This window comes from Lynx rufus, unplaced genomic scaffold (assembly GCF_022079265.1).
Source record: "Lynx rufus isolate CCGP_SWC_20201006 ecotype Redwood Valley unplaced genomic scaffold, mLynRuf1.p SCAF_1, whole genome shotgun sequence".
Classification (NCBI taxonomy): domain Eukaryota; kingdom Metazoa; phylum Chordata; class Mammalia; order Carnivora; family Felidae; genus Lynx; species Lynx rufus.
This window is the reverse complement of record NW_025814823.1, coordinates 82078699-82092610: the sequence shown is the minus strand read 5'-3', so window position 1 is coordinate 82092610 and position 13912 is coordinate 82078699. Positions and strand designations below refer to the sequence as shown.

Sequence of the window (13912 nt, the reverse complement as noted above, 5' to 3'; positions counted from 1 at the left end):
CTCAGGATCCCAACACAGTCACCACAGATGTGCTTAAATTCTGACCCCCCCAACACCACTAGCCCCACCTCACAACAAAAACAAGCCGCAGCCTGCCCAGTCAGGTGCGGGGGGGGGGGGGCGGTGGTGGCGGGCACCCAGGGGCACCCAGGTCAGCAGCACCGCCAGGTTTCTACTCCGTCGAAGGCACACGCAGGACAGAACAGGACGCTGGCAGCCAGCCTCCCCCCCCCTCCCCCCAGCGTGGGACAACTGTGCAGCCCTCCAACCAGCTCACCACCGCGTTGCGCTCCACTCTGGAACGGATCTGGTCAACTTTGCCTTCTATCACGCGGGGAAATATTGAAGAGTCTGCTCCTTTGCAAAACAGATAGATTTCTCCTACAAAATGAGAAAAAAAAGACGCTTAATCACAATGCAGAGAAGACTAGACCCTTTTTCACATTTGCTTTTGTTAAGAAACAAAAATAGGGACGCAAGTGCTGAGACATCGTAGGGATTTCCCGAGACCCGTGAACACGCGCCGTCGGGGAAACTGAAGCCACGCGCTACAACGCGGCCTCTGCGCCTCCCGGCAGGACGGGCCACCACTGTCACTGCCCTCTGTCTGGTTCGGCCTGGCCAGGTGGGCATCCTGCTGTCCTTCACCTCACCAAGACCACAGGGACATCTGTTGTGAAATGCCCCCGACACATCAATGTCCCCACCGTGCACACCCTGGTGCTGAGACACATGCTTCCCTGGCCTTGAGATAAACCAATTTCCTCTTCCAGGGAAGCAGAAAAGCTCTCCAGCCAAGATGAAGAGATCAACAACACAGAAGTGCCGCTCTGGTCAACAGGCCCCTGGCACCCAGGGGCTCTTTCTTTTCCAGCCACGAATCTCCTGGCCCGAAAAACCACGCAGCACACAGCTAGGCCAGCTTTGTCTGCATGCGGCTCCTGAAACACCGTGAGGTCAGTCCATGACAGCAGCGGCGGCCATGACTGGTATTGTCTCCGTCACCCGCCTTTAAACAGGAAGCGCAGACATCCTAGCCTGGGGCTGGTCTTGGAATTCCTAGACACTGGTGGCCCTCAGGGGAAACCAAGTCCAGAGGCACCAGGAGGGGCGGCCACTGCTCCTAGGGGGGGCAGCTGAGAAAGGGCCGTGGGGAGGGCACACCCCTGGGGCGACGGCTAGTGAGACCGCTTGGCTGGACAGCACGGGAACCTGGATGAGGGTGCCTGAGCTCAAGTGTGGCATTCGGAGCCCAGCTAGGTTCATCCCCTTGATGCCAGAGAGGACTCCCTCCTGCACACAGAGCGAAAACATGTAAAATAGCACAATTCAGGGGCGTCTGGGTGGCTCACTCAGTTGAGTGTCTGACCAGCTCAGGTCACGATCTCATGGTTCGTGGGTTCAAGCCCCACGTCGCCTGCAGCCTGCTTTGGGTTCTGTGTCTCCCTCTCTCTCTGTCCCTCCCCCACCCATGCTTTCTCTCTCTTTCTCAAAAATAAACATTAAAAACCCCCCTAAAACACAGCACAATTTATGCTCACCAAAGCCCTGAAACTAAAGCTAAAGTCAGCCTACAGCCAAAAAAGATGGTGTCTGGTGACACATGGAGCTGGGCAGGGTCACACGGGGCAGGGAGCCAGATCCCCAGGACACGCCCACCAACTGTGTGGGTTCTTATCACGAGCCGGGAAGAGTGGGGCCTGGGCTGGCCCACAACCAGCCCGGGGGCAGAACCCATTCCTGACTCCAGACATGACTTCCAGCCAATCGTGCAAGTTGTCAGACATGGTTCAGGGCAATAATGCTAGTCGAGACGACATAATGATGTGTTCCCGTTTTTTTCTAGAAAAATCATGATGACTCAAGGCACTGGCTCGGGAGTGGCTTAAATCTCCCACTGTCTTAACTTGCCAATCGCTCGATACACTCCACCAGGGATGTGTTTGGCCTTGGGGCTTGGTTACCGACAGCCCCCGACATGAAAATGACCAGAGTGTGAATCAAACTTTAACCTGCAAAAAAGCAGGAGCAGGCAGCACGTGGAACCACCCCTGGATCCTGCTCTTGCAAGTTTGTCCACGAGCAGGAAGAACCCAGCAGAGTGAACGCACAGTGAGGCACCCGCAGCACAGTGAGCATGTCCATGGCCCCGGGAGGAAGCCCACGCCGTTAACTGGCCAGGGGGCTACGGCCCCCCAAACCCGTTAGGTTGTAAAACCAGTGCAATTAGCGTTCTCTCCAGGGATGCGTTACTACCCAAAGAACAGTTCATTCAATTATTCAAACTTCTCTTGAAGCAAGTTGGCACAGAGGCTGGTGCACATGGCACGTGGCCTGTCCTTGTGAGCCTGCAGTCCCGCAGGGGACCCTGGAGGACAGGCAGATGTCGTCCCAGGGAAGCGGCTGTTGTCGGGAAGTGAACGCCCCGGACGAAAATTGTTCATGTGACTCAGCTCCTCCCCAAGCTTTGGGGATGCGCCTTTGAAGGGAGGTGGCAGTTGTCGAGGACTCCACAGTGCACCTGCCGGGAGCACGTACGGGCACGTGGCTCAGGAAGAAGTGCAGATGGGGCAGGAGCTGTGAGAAGTCACGCTTCTCTTCCTGCGGCGAGGTCGTGCCTGCCGGCTCCCAAATCACCTTCCAAGTGGGACTCAGCCGCGACACTTCACATTCCCGTGGGGACACCACGTGGTGAAGGACTGAGGATGTCATGTCCCAGAGTCCCACGCCTTTGTTCTGGGGTGTTCTGACAGGTTCCAGCCCTGGAGAAGGTGCTCCAACCGCTGGGGGGAGCCACCCACCCCGCATGCCCCACACACCTGAGCGTGTCTGTCGACACTGTGGGCGAGTGCTTCCCACACCCTGCTGACCCCAGTGCCAAAATCCATTTTGACACATTACGAATAGTGCTCATGTTATTCACGCCCCACGACACCTGGTGCCAAGACTCACTGGCGGAGCCCTGCCGGTCCTCCTTGTTGACAACTGGCTCAGGGGCACGGGGACCATGCAGGGACAGTGCCCAGAGCTGCCAAGTGCCTTCCCCAGGCTCATCATCCAGAACCCCGGGAAGCGACTCGTGGGGTCCTGCCAAAAGACGCGTCCCGGCAACCTCACACCGTCCTTTGTGGCCTAAGGAGGAAAACTAGTCATTGCCGGTCCCGTCAGAAGACGGTCACAACAGTCCTGTTGAGGTAGTCCCCACATGAGGTCCTCCCGTGAGCGTCAGGACACTGGCTGACACAAAATTCCCCAACGTGCCTTCAGATCAGTGTGTCAGGCTCAGAGTCTGGTTCCAGGGTCATGGCTGTGTTTCGCTGCTAACCAGGCAACTTTCCAAAGAGATACGCAGCCTGGCACCACCTAGTTTTACCCTTTACAAAAAGGAGTAAGATCCCACATCTTTTGACAAGAGGCCATTCTGAAATTGCGATTGCGTTGAGCGCACTGAATTAAGCAGCGTCTACCAAGTGGTCGAGAGCAGGGCAGCGGTGCGTACCCTGCTGAGGTGAGTAGGGGTTCGGTCTTCAGGATGTTCACAGTTGGCTGGTGAGAAGACAACAACTCCCCCGACAGAGGCAACCAGGGAAGGCTTCCTGCAAGGCAGCCGTGGGGCTGCCCTCAGAGAAGCGCAAGTGAACAAGGGGGCCCCCAGGGGGAAAGGTGCCTCTGGGGAGGGGCCCCCAGGTGGAAAATGTGCACGTCCAGGGTTGGCTGGGGGCTGACAACTGGGAAGGCAGCTCGGGAGCCAGGGCTTGGCCACCGGAGGAGGCCCTGCAGGGTGCCACCAGCAAGGTGCCCTCGGGGCCCTTTAGGACTGATGTGTCGCAGATTAGGAGGCGGGGGCTGCAGGTGGGAGACCCCAGGCTGCCGGTGAGGGGGCTGCCAGGAAGGAGAGGAGACCCCATAGGACTTGCTGGTCAAGAGGAAACATCAGGCTTTCCTGTGCCAGCAGAGTGCCAGGAGGAGGGCCGGGTGCCTGGGGCGTGAGGAGATACGGGACCTACAGTGGGTTCGGCAACTTTTTGTTTTAAAGAGAACGAAAGAACGCTTAAGTCCTCGTGCTCCTACAGGATGTGAGCATCAGAATAAACCCGCTACGTTGTGCAGTTGAGGAAATGGAAGAAAAAAACATTTCTACCTGTAGCAGATCTGACAATCACACTCATTCTCCTTCTTACGGAGTCAAAACTCAAGATTTCCAGCAATTCAAACCTGAAAAAGAGATTAAAAGTTGGTTTTGACATGCACCTTGCCCCATGAGTCCTGTGAGCCTAAGTAATCACACGCCTCTGCTCAGCAGGACATCCAGGGTGTCCTCTGCCGCGTCCAGAGAGCCCTCCCTGCACGCCTGCCCCGTCCCTCCCGGCCAGGCCGCTCCTTCATGGAGTCGGGACCCACGAGTGGGGGACTCTGCTCCTCACAGCTGGCACAATGCTCACCACGAGGACCTACGCATGGGACCCCCCAACCCGAGCCCAAGGTGTAGGTGCCCAGGGAGTCCGTTCCCCAAACAAAAGGCACATTCACTTTCCTGGATTCTGAACACAGACACGCAGATACTATCAGAGCTTCCAACCCAGGACAATAAACCAGGGTCCTTTCAGTTAATAAGAATCATTTAAAAAAACAAAGAAAACCAATATTTAATTGGCTTGTAGTCTTATCATCAGAAGACCACGATCTCTGCTGGCATTTGAAATACCAAAGTTAATTCAGCAACCCCAGACACCGTCTCTGGAGACTCCTCAGGGTCCAGAGACCCCAGCTGCAGCTTGTGGGGGTGGGGAGGGCAAGCTGTAGGAGAACCCCTCTGCGGAAGCCCACCTGCCACCTCGGAGGGAGCCAGGACAGCAGGCAGGGCCCCGGGAGCCCCCAGTGCTGTGGGCACAAGCCCCCTGTGCCAACACAGGACCCGCGGCCAGCCCAGAGCGGTCAGGGGTACACCGCTTATGCTGACCCGAGGGTTTATCTTGCTCAAGGGAACGTTAAAATTCGGGGGATTCTGAGGCTGTCACCACCCAGTGTCACATTCTTTGCCACCTGTCCTTCCCCGTGCCCATCACTGCACGTTCGTGTTTATAAAGGAGACCAGCAGCCCCGAGTCAAGACTCAAGACACGCCCTCTGTCTCAGGGACAAGGCATCTCAGAACAACATGGCCACCAACCCTGAGCACACATGGTCACTGAAGACAGAACGGGAAGCACCAGCACCCACCGCGTCCTTGCTCAGACTGTCTTCGGCAGGCCATGGGGTCCCACAGCCTGGGGGCTGGTGCTGTGTGAACACGGGACCACTGTGGCCACTCCCTGTGGCAGACAGGCAGGCAGGCAGGCAGACAGTGGCTGGGAGAGTGTCAGAATGTGTTAGAAGCTGAGGGCACTCTCGTGCTAAAGCCTGATGTCAGGTGGCTCATGGCAGACCCTCCGGACGCCGCAGCACTGGCCGGCCTCCACTCTGGCCGTCCACTCCTAACCTCCCCACCAGTGGGCGACAGTCCTGGGTTCTCTGGAGAAGAAGGGGAGGCAGGCGTGGGAGGACAGAGGGTCTGGGTTTTCCCCGGGAAAGCCATCGTGTGGAGGAGTCCTTCCCCCAGCGTGCGGCCCTCACCTCTCCACGCCGTTCTCCCTGTTCAGTATCTCCATGTAGTTCTCCTTCAGCCGCAGGTACGTGAAGCCGAGTCTGCAAAGAAGCGCACAAGTGCGGAGCTTAGCCAGAGTCCCCAGGTTCCTCCTCTACACGTTACTTAAGTTTGGGGAAAGCGTTCTTTTCAAGAAAGAAATACTTCTGGCAAAACAGAGATTGTAAACCGCATTGCAAAGTTAGGAAGTTATCACAGTGACGTATTCACCGTCTCAAGAAATTCTCTGAGAGCCAACAGCCTTGTGACTTATTGTGCCCTCGTACTGGTGTTAATGGGTGTCAGGAGGACAGGAGCAGGTGTGTGGACCGGCCCATGGGTGGCAACCCCTTTCTGCCCACTGATCAGTGGGCTGTTTAGCCACGGCAGCCATGTCACAATCACAAGGATCCCGGGACACGGTGTCTCCAGAATGACCCTCTCAGTTTACTGATGAGGAAACTACAGCCCAGAGCAAGCAGTCAGTCAACAAGCCCGCAGAGCGTGTAACCTGTAACACCCCTCCTCTGCCAGCCTGAGAGCCGCCTGTGTGCCAGGTGCTATGGTACAGAGAGAGGGGCGTGGCTTCTGTGCACCAGGAGCTGAGAGATGGGGACGTGGAACCGCCACCTGAACACAGCCGGTGGCCACGACGATGCCAGGGCGCCACAGGACCATGGGAACAGGGTGTCCACTCGCCCCAGCAGCGTGTCTACAGTGACCGGCAGAAAAGCCCGTCCTGACTTCTAATGTGACTGCACAAGCTTTCCCTTCTGAGCCCTCGTGTCCAAGGAGAGAGCTCCTCTGCACGTATGTGAATTTGCACATTTGATCAAGGTCCCGCTGACACAACTTACATGCCTGAAGTCACCACTCAAACTGCACAGGGAAAATGCATGAGTTGGGGTGCCTGGGTGGTTCAGTTGGTTGAGCATCTGACTCTTGGTTTCTGCTCAGGTCACGATCTCATGGTTTTGAGTCCAAGCCCCACATCGGGCTCTGCACTGACAGTGTGGCGTCAACCTGGGATTCTCTTTCTCCCTCTCTGTGCCCCTCCCCGACTTGCACTGTCTCTCTCTCTCTCTCTCCCTCTCTCAAAATAAATGATACAAAGTTAAAAAAGAAAAAGAAAAACGCATGAGTCAACAATGCACAGGTTCTAAGCAGATGAGAGTGTTCAATGCCCTTTCGTTACTGGCAGCGAAGAGGGACGATGGGCCCCCGGCACTAACCCAGTAGCCGTAGGCTGTGGGAACTGGGGAAACATCTCCCTGACGTGGCTCTGGAATAAAGGATTCTTCCCCATGTTTGCTCAGAATGCCATCTGTGGAAGGCCACGTCCTGAGGCAGCCAGAATTCCCAGTAGGAGGGTGTGGGCGGCGGAAGGCACACAGACCTCACACAACAGCAGACAAAGTGAACTACGAAGACAGCCCCGCACCCTATGCTGTGTGACACTGCCCAAGTTGCTTGACATCCCTGGGCACCAATTCTTTAGAACAGAAAAGACTGGCCATAAAATGCATCTAAGACTGTTTGTATCTTCAACAGAAGTTAGAAGGGGAACCATGCATCTAAGACAGTGGTAACGACCAGCAGCAGGGGGGCTGCCGGCGGCAGGCTGTGTGCAGAAGGGACTGTCCTCCACCAACAGAGATGGGGGGCACTGGGGCGTGAGGGCACTGCCTATCTAGCCCCCTTCCCCCGCAGCACGGGACCGCGTCGGGACATGCCGGTATGAGCCGCGGTCGGGGCGGATCGCACAGCATGGACCTCGGGCACCAGACCCGCCCGCGGCCGGACACGTACCTCTGGATACCTTCGACTAGGGCCACCTCGTCGGGAGAGGACGAGATGTACACACAGGACTTCCCCGAGTCTGGTGACTTCCTGGGTCCATCCACGTCATCGTCATCCTTCACCTGGATTGTGTGGCACAGGCACAGGGCCCGGAAAAACAGCTCTTCTCGCTCCTGTCAAAGTGCAGCACAAGACCCCACACGTCTATGCCGACGCAGCTCAGAGCACATGGCGAATTGACAATGAAGCAGGGTGGGCGCCCTTCAGGGGTTTGGAGGGGTTAGTGTCCCCTCTGGTGCTTAAGGGTGGGGTGTGTGTGGCTTCTCTTCATTCTCCAGCACTTCTGAGTAAGAAGGGGAGGAGACGGGGTCAAGGTCGCAGGCGGTGAACTCGGCGGGCCAAACCCCTGCGAGCCTGTGTGCCCTGGGGATCCCCGACCACTTCCTGGGGGCCCTGGGGTGTGGCTGAGGCAGAAGGGCGCCAAGAGAGCACCGAGCCGGTGGCACACCTCACGATGACCACCGACCCCAGGCCCTCCCTCTGAGGCTCTGCGGGGAAGCCGCAGTCCCCAGGCGGAAACTGTCAGAGGCACACGTGGCAGGAGGTGGGGGGGCACTTGGTCACGACAGGCCGTCACTGTGCAGCCCGCTAAGGTGAGCTGTGTGACCCTGCACAGAGCTCTGCAGTCACCAAGGTTTCGGGAATGGTCTCCTCACTGACCATGGTGACCATGGTGAGGGTCACAACACCTCCCAGAGATGCTGAGATCTGGAGCCACAGCACACGGGTATGTGTGCGTGTGTGCCTGTGAGATTGTGTGTGTGCGTGCGCATGCGTGCTAGACTGTAGCTTGTGTACACGTATGAGGGTATGTGCACATAAGTTATGTCTGTGCATGTGTGTATGTACACGTAATGCACGTGTGAGCAGGAAGGCCACGTGTCTGTGTGTGCACACGTGTGTACGTGCAGTACACGTGGGGGACATAGTCTGGTGTGTGCACATGCATGTGTGTGTACACACCTGCACATCTGAGATGAAGGGCACGTATGTGCACTTCAGCGTAGTGTGTGCGCACACATGAAGGTGTGTGTACTATGCACGTGCAACGCACGTGTGCGTGGGGGGGCATGTGTCTGTGTGTGTGCATCTCTGTGCATGCATGTGTGCATATGTGCTTGAGCGTGAATATGCACACGTGCGTGAGCACACACCCCTGGTGCGCTGAGCCCCTCTGCCCTCAGCCCACCACTCGCCTGCCTGTCCACAGTGTAAAGCTGCTTCTCACACAGACGTGACCTGCCGGACTTGCTGGCGGAAGTGGCGGCACCCCACAGGCTCCACGCTGGTCACTAGGGGACCCGAGCACGAGGTGGTGCAGCCCACCCTGTGATCGGGACCCTGTGCAGGACAGAGGGGACGGCCCCGAGGGAGCACACCTGCCGGGGCATGCCCACCTACCCTGGCGCCAGCGCCCGGGGAGGAGTCGATCATGTCGATGCCGGAGGCGTCGGGGAGCACCTGCCCGTTGCAGACGGCGTGCGGCACGTACACGTGGCCCTCGATGCAGCACTCCTTGAACTCCATGTTGTTCTCTGTGAGTGTGCCGGTCTTGTCCGTGAAGACGTACTCCACCTGCGGACACACGGCTGCGCTGGGCACGTCTGGCCAGGGGCCCGCGGCCTCGGGCACAGAGAAGGTGCCACTCGCGGGTCAGACCCCGGTGCAGCCCCGCTTCCACCTGGAGGGGGCTTCCCGGGCTCCACCCCCCACCCTGCCGGAGCCGCTGGACCCTGCGCCTGGTGAGCCAGCCTCCTCTAGCTCCCGCCGAGGCCAGCAGTCCCGTCGGAGCCGCGTGAGCACCTTCCTCTGGGTCTGGAGGTGGAAGCTCTGGGTGCAGCTCGGCTCCCGTTGTTTGGACGCACAGATGTGGGGCGGGGGTATGAGAAAATGAAGGATGCAGGGAGAATGAACCTGAGCTCACTCTGAGGTCTGGGAGGTCAAAACTCACCACACCACTGACAGTTCACCAGTCAGAACTCAAACAAAAGCACAGAGCAAATTTCAGACACAAAACTACACCCAGTTTTAAGCCCTAACCTTGGATCAATTTCGGGTACATGTTCATCAGGAATGACGTAGAATTCTGGACAGTGGAACAGCGTGGGGATCCCCGCCGTCCAAGCCCCGCTGGCTGGAGGAGCAAGTGCCCGCTCACTGCCCGGGACACGCAAGGGAGGCAGGTTTAAGGGCAGTAAAGTGCAGGAGCCCGGGAAGCAGAGGAGACAGGTAATGAACCGGCTACATGTTTCATGCTGTGCCTTTTTCAGCAAAATGTTCTCGTGTCTTAATCCCACCGCAGAAAATGCCTTCCCCTATGTGCTTGACTCAAGTAAACTGTAAGTACACAGCAGTACCCCCCTGAATTATTTTTAAACCACCTGCCATCCAAACACCCAAAACTCTGCCAGGCCTCTCCCCACAATCTGGAAAACTAGTGACAGGAAGGCACCCGCTTGTGAGGGCTCACGGGCATGGGCAGCTGTGTTACTGGAAGTAAGCGACATCTGACATTTTTCAGACTGAGGACCAACGATGATAATGACTATTTCAGGAGGCCCCATCTCCTGAAGCTTTCCCACAAACCTCCGGGGCCCCTGTGCTGTCCGACAGCTGGAGCCAGATACGTTCTCCGTAGCAAACTCGACATTTTCCTTGTTACAGAGAAATGCTTTCCTCTGAGAATTTCTCAGCAACACACAAAATACACCAGGTAATGTTACCGAGGGTGTGAACATGCAGAGGGAAAGCTGGTCTGGCACTGAGTGAGCGGGCCGGGGCTCCGCGTGGCTGTGTGACACTGGAGTCCAGCCCGGGGCCGCGGCACACACTGGAGCGATGCCCTGAGAGCCATGCTCACCAACCAGCAAGTTCTCTCTCGGGAACAGACCCCCTTGACCCAAGGGGGGAGCGCTGCAGGCCCCCACCTGAGTCTGTGCGTCTACTACAGACTGCTGTTCTGTAGGGGGTGGATTTCAGCTGCCAGTCTAAAGCGGCCCTCTTTGCAAAAATCTTCCAAGTTTCTTCCTGTTTTTTTCCTTTTTCTTTTCAAAGATGAACGAACCACCATTTACCAAATGCCCTTTCCCAAGACGTAAGAGCCAGGAGAGGGTCAGGCTGGGGCACAGCGATGGAGCTGAGCTGTGGGGCCAGTGGATGGGCGTGCACGGGCTCTGCCCCTCTTCTGGGCGGCCCTGAGCTGCAATGCACACCAGCCAACACCCCATTCAGCCCGCCCTGCACTTGGGCAGGGCACGTATCAGGCCCATTTCACAGACGAAGCAGCTCAGATACGGAGAGCTCGGGCCAACAGTGTGCAATGAGGTGTCTGACCCCTGCAATCCACCCAGCCACGGACACTCGGAGGTGTCTCTTTGCTCATCTTCAGACTGAGGAAAGGGAATCACCCAGAAAAGCGGACTGCGCTGCCTGTGAAACACGGTCTCCCTGCCTTCATGGCATGAAAAGCCAGAACGAGCAGCACTGCAGCCTCACGGTGAGCTTTCATCAAACAGCTAATACAGCTAATTTCCCATCAAATGTCTACACAAAAGCACTATCAACTGTCATATAAATAAAGTTTAAAAAACCAACTCTGCTGCCGTGTTTCATGAGTTACAGAATGCATCTGTGAGGATGAACTAAAATGGAAAAGTTTTCATCGGAACCGTCCTGATAACACACCCACCCCAGACGCCTGGGAACACAGCACGGAGGGCACGATCATCTATCTACAAGTTGGGGAAGAGGCCGCCGCACACACTGACCTGTCCTAATTCTTCGTTCAGGTCTGAGGTGTTGACCAGAGGCCCTTCGCCTGTGTCCTCATCAAACATGTCTTCATCCCAGGTGATGAAGTACGAGCCCAGGAACTTCTGCATTTCCACCGTGACGTACATGGACACCGGGATGATGTAGTTGAAGAGAACCATGAACGCCAGGAAGTCCGTGAACGCCCTGAGGAACTGAGAGAGCCCCACGTGATTCCCGTGTCCCATCACCAACACCACGAAGATCTGACACTTAGCGTTCCCTTCAGGTCGCACCAGTGTTATCTGTAAATACAGGTGTTTATTTCAAATCCAAAGATACACATTATTTGGGGGCAGGCACAGCTTAGTGGCGAGTCACCTGACTTTAGCACCATGAGGGCCACAGACAGGGAGAAGGCCTATACTGGTGGCGGGGGCAAGGGGCAGGTCACCTGTGAGATAGTCACACTGGGGGGGAGACAGGCGCCTGCCTCCTAAGAGCTGGCGGGAAACTGCACGTTTTGAGGGTTCCACACTTGCTTCCAGACTCTGACATGTTTCCAAACTTACTTGGTAATAACCCAGCCCCAGAAATAAGGCTGGGAGAAAGGACTTCTCTGCACAGTTTTGTTCTGATCTCTAAGCCATTTAGTTCTGTGGGAGATCTGACTGAACACAGGTGAGGCAGGACTCTGCTCTGGACCCGCTCTGCACCCAGTGCTACCTGTTCTGGAGGCACATAGCTCAGGTGTTAACTCAGGGAAGAAAACAGTACTCTTTTAAGTGGAGAAGGTTCAGTCAAATGATTTTAACTCCTGGCTTAGGGAAAATCGGTTTTCATAGACATGAGCAACTGAGCCTGAACCCCAAGGGGAAATGCAATCAGTTCTTACCATAATTTTCCTGTAACTGACATGTTCCTCCTTTCTTTAGTCTCTCCGTAAGTCAGCCCCATATGCCTCATGATCCTCACTGAGCATTTGCTGAACGGTCTCTAAGTACAGGACACTGTGCTGGGTTCTAGAAGCTCTGGAAATGTTTACAGTGCTGCCCTAATGAATTCACTGTGGGGGCCAATCCCTTTCCAGAGTATACATTCCAGTACCCAACCAAGACAGGGGCGAGCACGGTCCACAGGGGGAGACCACTGACGCTCGGGGGCGAGTGCGGTCCACAGGGAGAGACCACTGACACACCCTGAGATCAGTGAATGCCTCCAGGACAGAGATGTCACCAACCGAGGCCTCCTGTTCTCCTGCCATGTTGCCATAACAATGGCTTACAGGCGGTCTGGTCACCGCAAAGGGACGCACTTTCCGTACCAGGTTCCTCTGTCTTTCCGATTCGGTTTTGTGATTATACCACGGCTCATCTCGGAACGGTTCGCTCTGCCACACGTACTTGAGGACGGTGTTTATCAGTGCTTTACTGACCAGAATGCAGAGGTACACAATGAGGAAGACATTCATGGATCTACAACACAAGACAGCAATGATACTTAGTCACTGCTTCCCGAGGGACCTGCTTGCCCTCCGTGCTGTGTTCCCAGGCATCTGGGGTGGGTGTGTTATCAGGATGGTTCCGATGAAAACTTTTCCATTTTAGTTCATTCTCACAGATGCATCCTGTAACTCATGAAACATGACAGCAGAGTTGGTTTTTTAAACTTTATTTATATGACAGTTGATAGTGCTTTTGTGTAGACAGTTGATGGACCTCAAGCCAAATGCGTGGCCAGGAAACAGAGCAACGTGTGAGCCCCCCCCCCCCCATCACCTGGCACGGTCACCATGAGAACAGAAGCTTGCACTGGCGTGTGATTCTGGGGCCACAGGGAATGTCTCAAGAACAGGAGAGGGCAGTTCACGCAGCCACACTGCTGACTGTGTGGTCTGGGAGTCCAAGATTCAGAGACACCCAGATGTCCACCCTTCGGCCACTAAGCTTCAACCAGTGAGTTCTCCAGTACCACTGGGGCAGGAGAGAAATGCCTTCGAATAGGAAAAAGGCTGAATCCCTGGCCAATGGCTCAGCGGATCTTGTGAAGAAGGCTTGAGTTTCCAGTATTTATTTCTGAAACCTATTCATCAAGGTTAACACCTGGAAACAGAGCATTCTTGCTTATTAAGAGCCAAATCTCCATTTTCATATTCGGTGTAGCTGTCGATGGACGGAGATGGCAGGATCACATTCTGAGACCAACCTGCCCAAGGCAGGCAGCAGACACCTGACAGTCTTCCCAAAGATCCCCAAGTCCACCCCACCCCCCCACCCCCCCGCCGTGTGGAATAACTTGTAACCACCGCAAGTCAAGGATGCACTTGAACAAAAGGAAAGTAAGACAACACTCTGGGCCACATTTTCTCACAAATTCAACTCTGTCCTTGACTCATCACGGTAAGGATTTTACTGTTTAACGAAAGGAAGATTGTTCTCTCTGCTTATGTTTCCCTCAGAAAAACACACGGTTTCCAACAACCCCAAAGCTGAAAGTGACCCGATTTTGACGTTTCCATGGATTGGTGAGAGGAGCTGCTGGGACTCTAGGTGTCCACAGGAGGGAGCCTGCAGACACAGGCTGAACGCATGCAGCCATTTGCTGCCCCGCAGAATGAGACCATCTGTCTAAATGCCCGGTGCTGCTGTCTCCCTAGAGACCATGAAGGAATTACTAATGA

At 55.8% G+C, this 13912-nt stretch overlaps 1 protein-coding gene across 2 annotated transcripts in view; it reads right to left on the bottom strand.

Moving 5' to 3' along the window:
* The window catches only part of ATP11A (ATPase phospholipid transporting 11A), a 117802-nt gene that overhangs the window by 26778 nt on the left and 77112 nt on the right, over positions 1 to 13912 (bottom strand). For both annotated transcript variants that reach the window (XM_047081826.1, XM_047081831.1), the window contains exons 11-17: positions 12557 to 12707; positions 11250 to 11447; positions 8884 to 9057; positions 7432 to 7595; positions 5613 to 5684; positions 4142 to 4215; positions 278 to 381 (exon numbers count right to left, since the gene is read on the bottom strand). In XM_047081826.1, coding sequence (XP_046937782.1) covers positions 278 to 381; positions 4142 to 4215; positions 5613 to 5684; positions 7432 to 7595; positions 8884 to 9057; positions 11250 to 11447; positions 12557 to 12707 — 937 coding nt within the window. The remainder of the gene's footprint in view (positions 1 to 277; positions 382 to 4141; positions 4216 to 5612; positions 5685 to 7431; positions 7596 to 8883; positions 9058 to 11249; positions 11448 to 12556; positions 12708 to 13912) is intronic.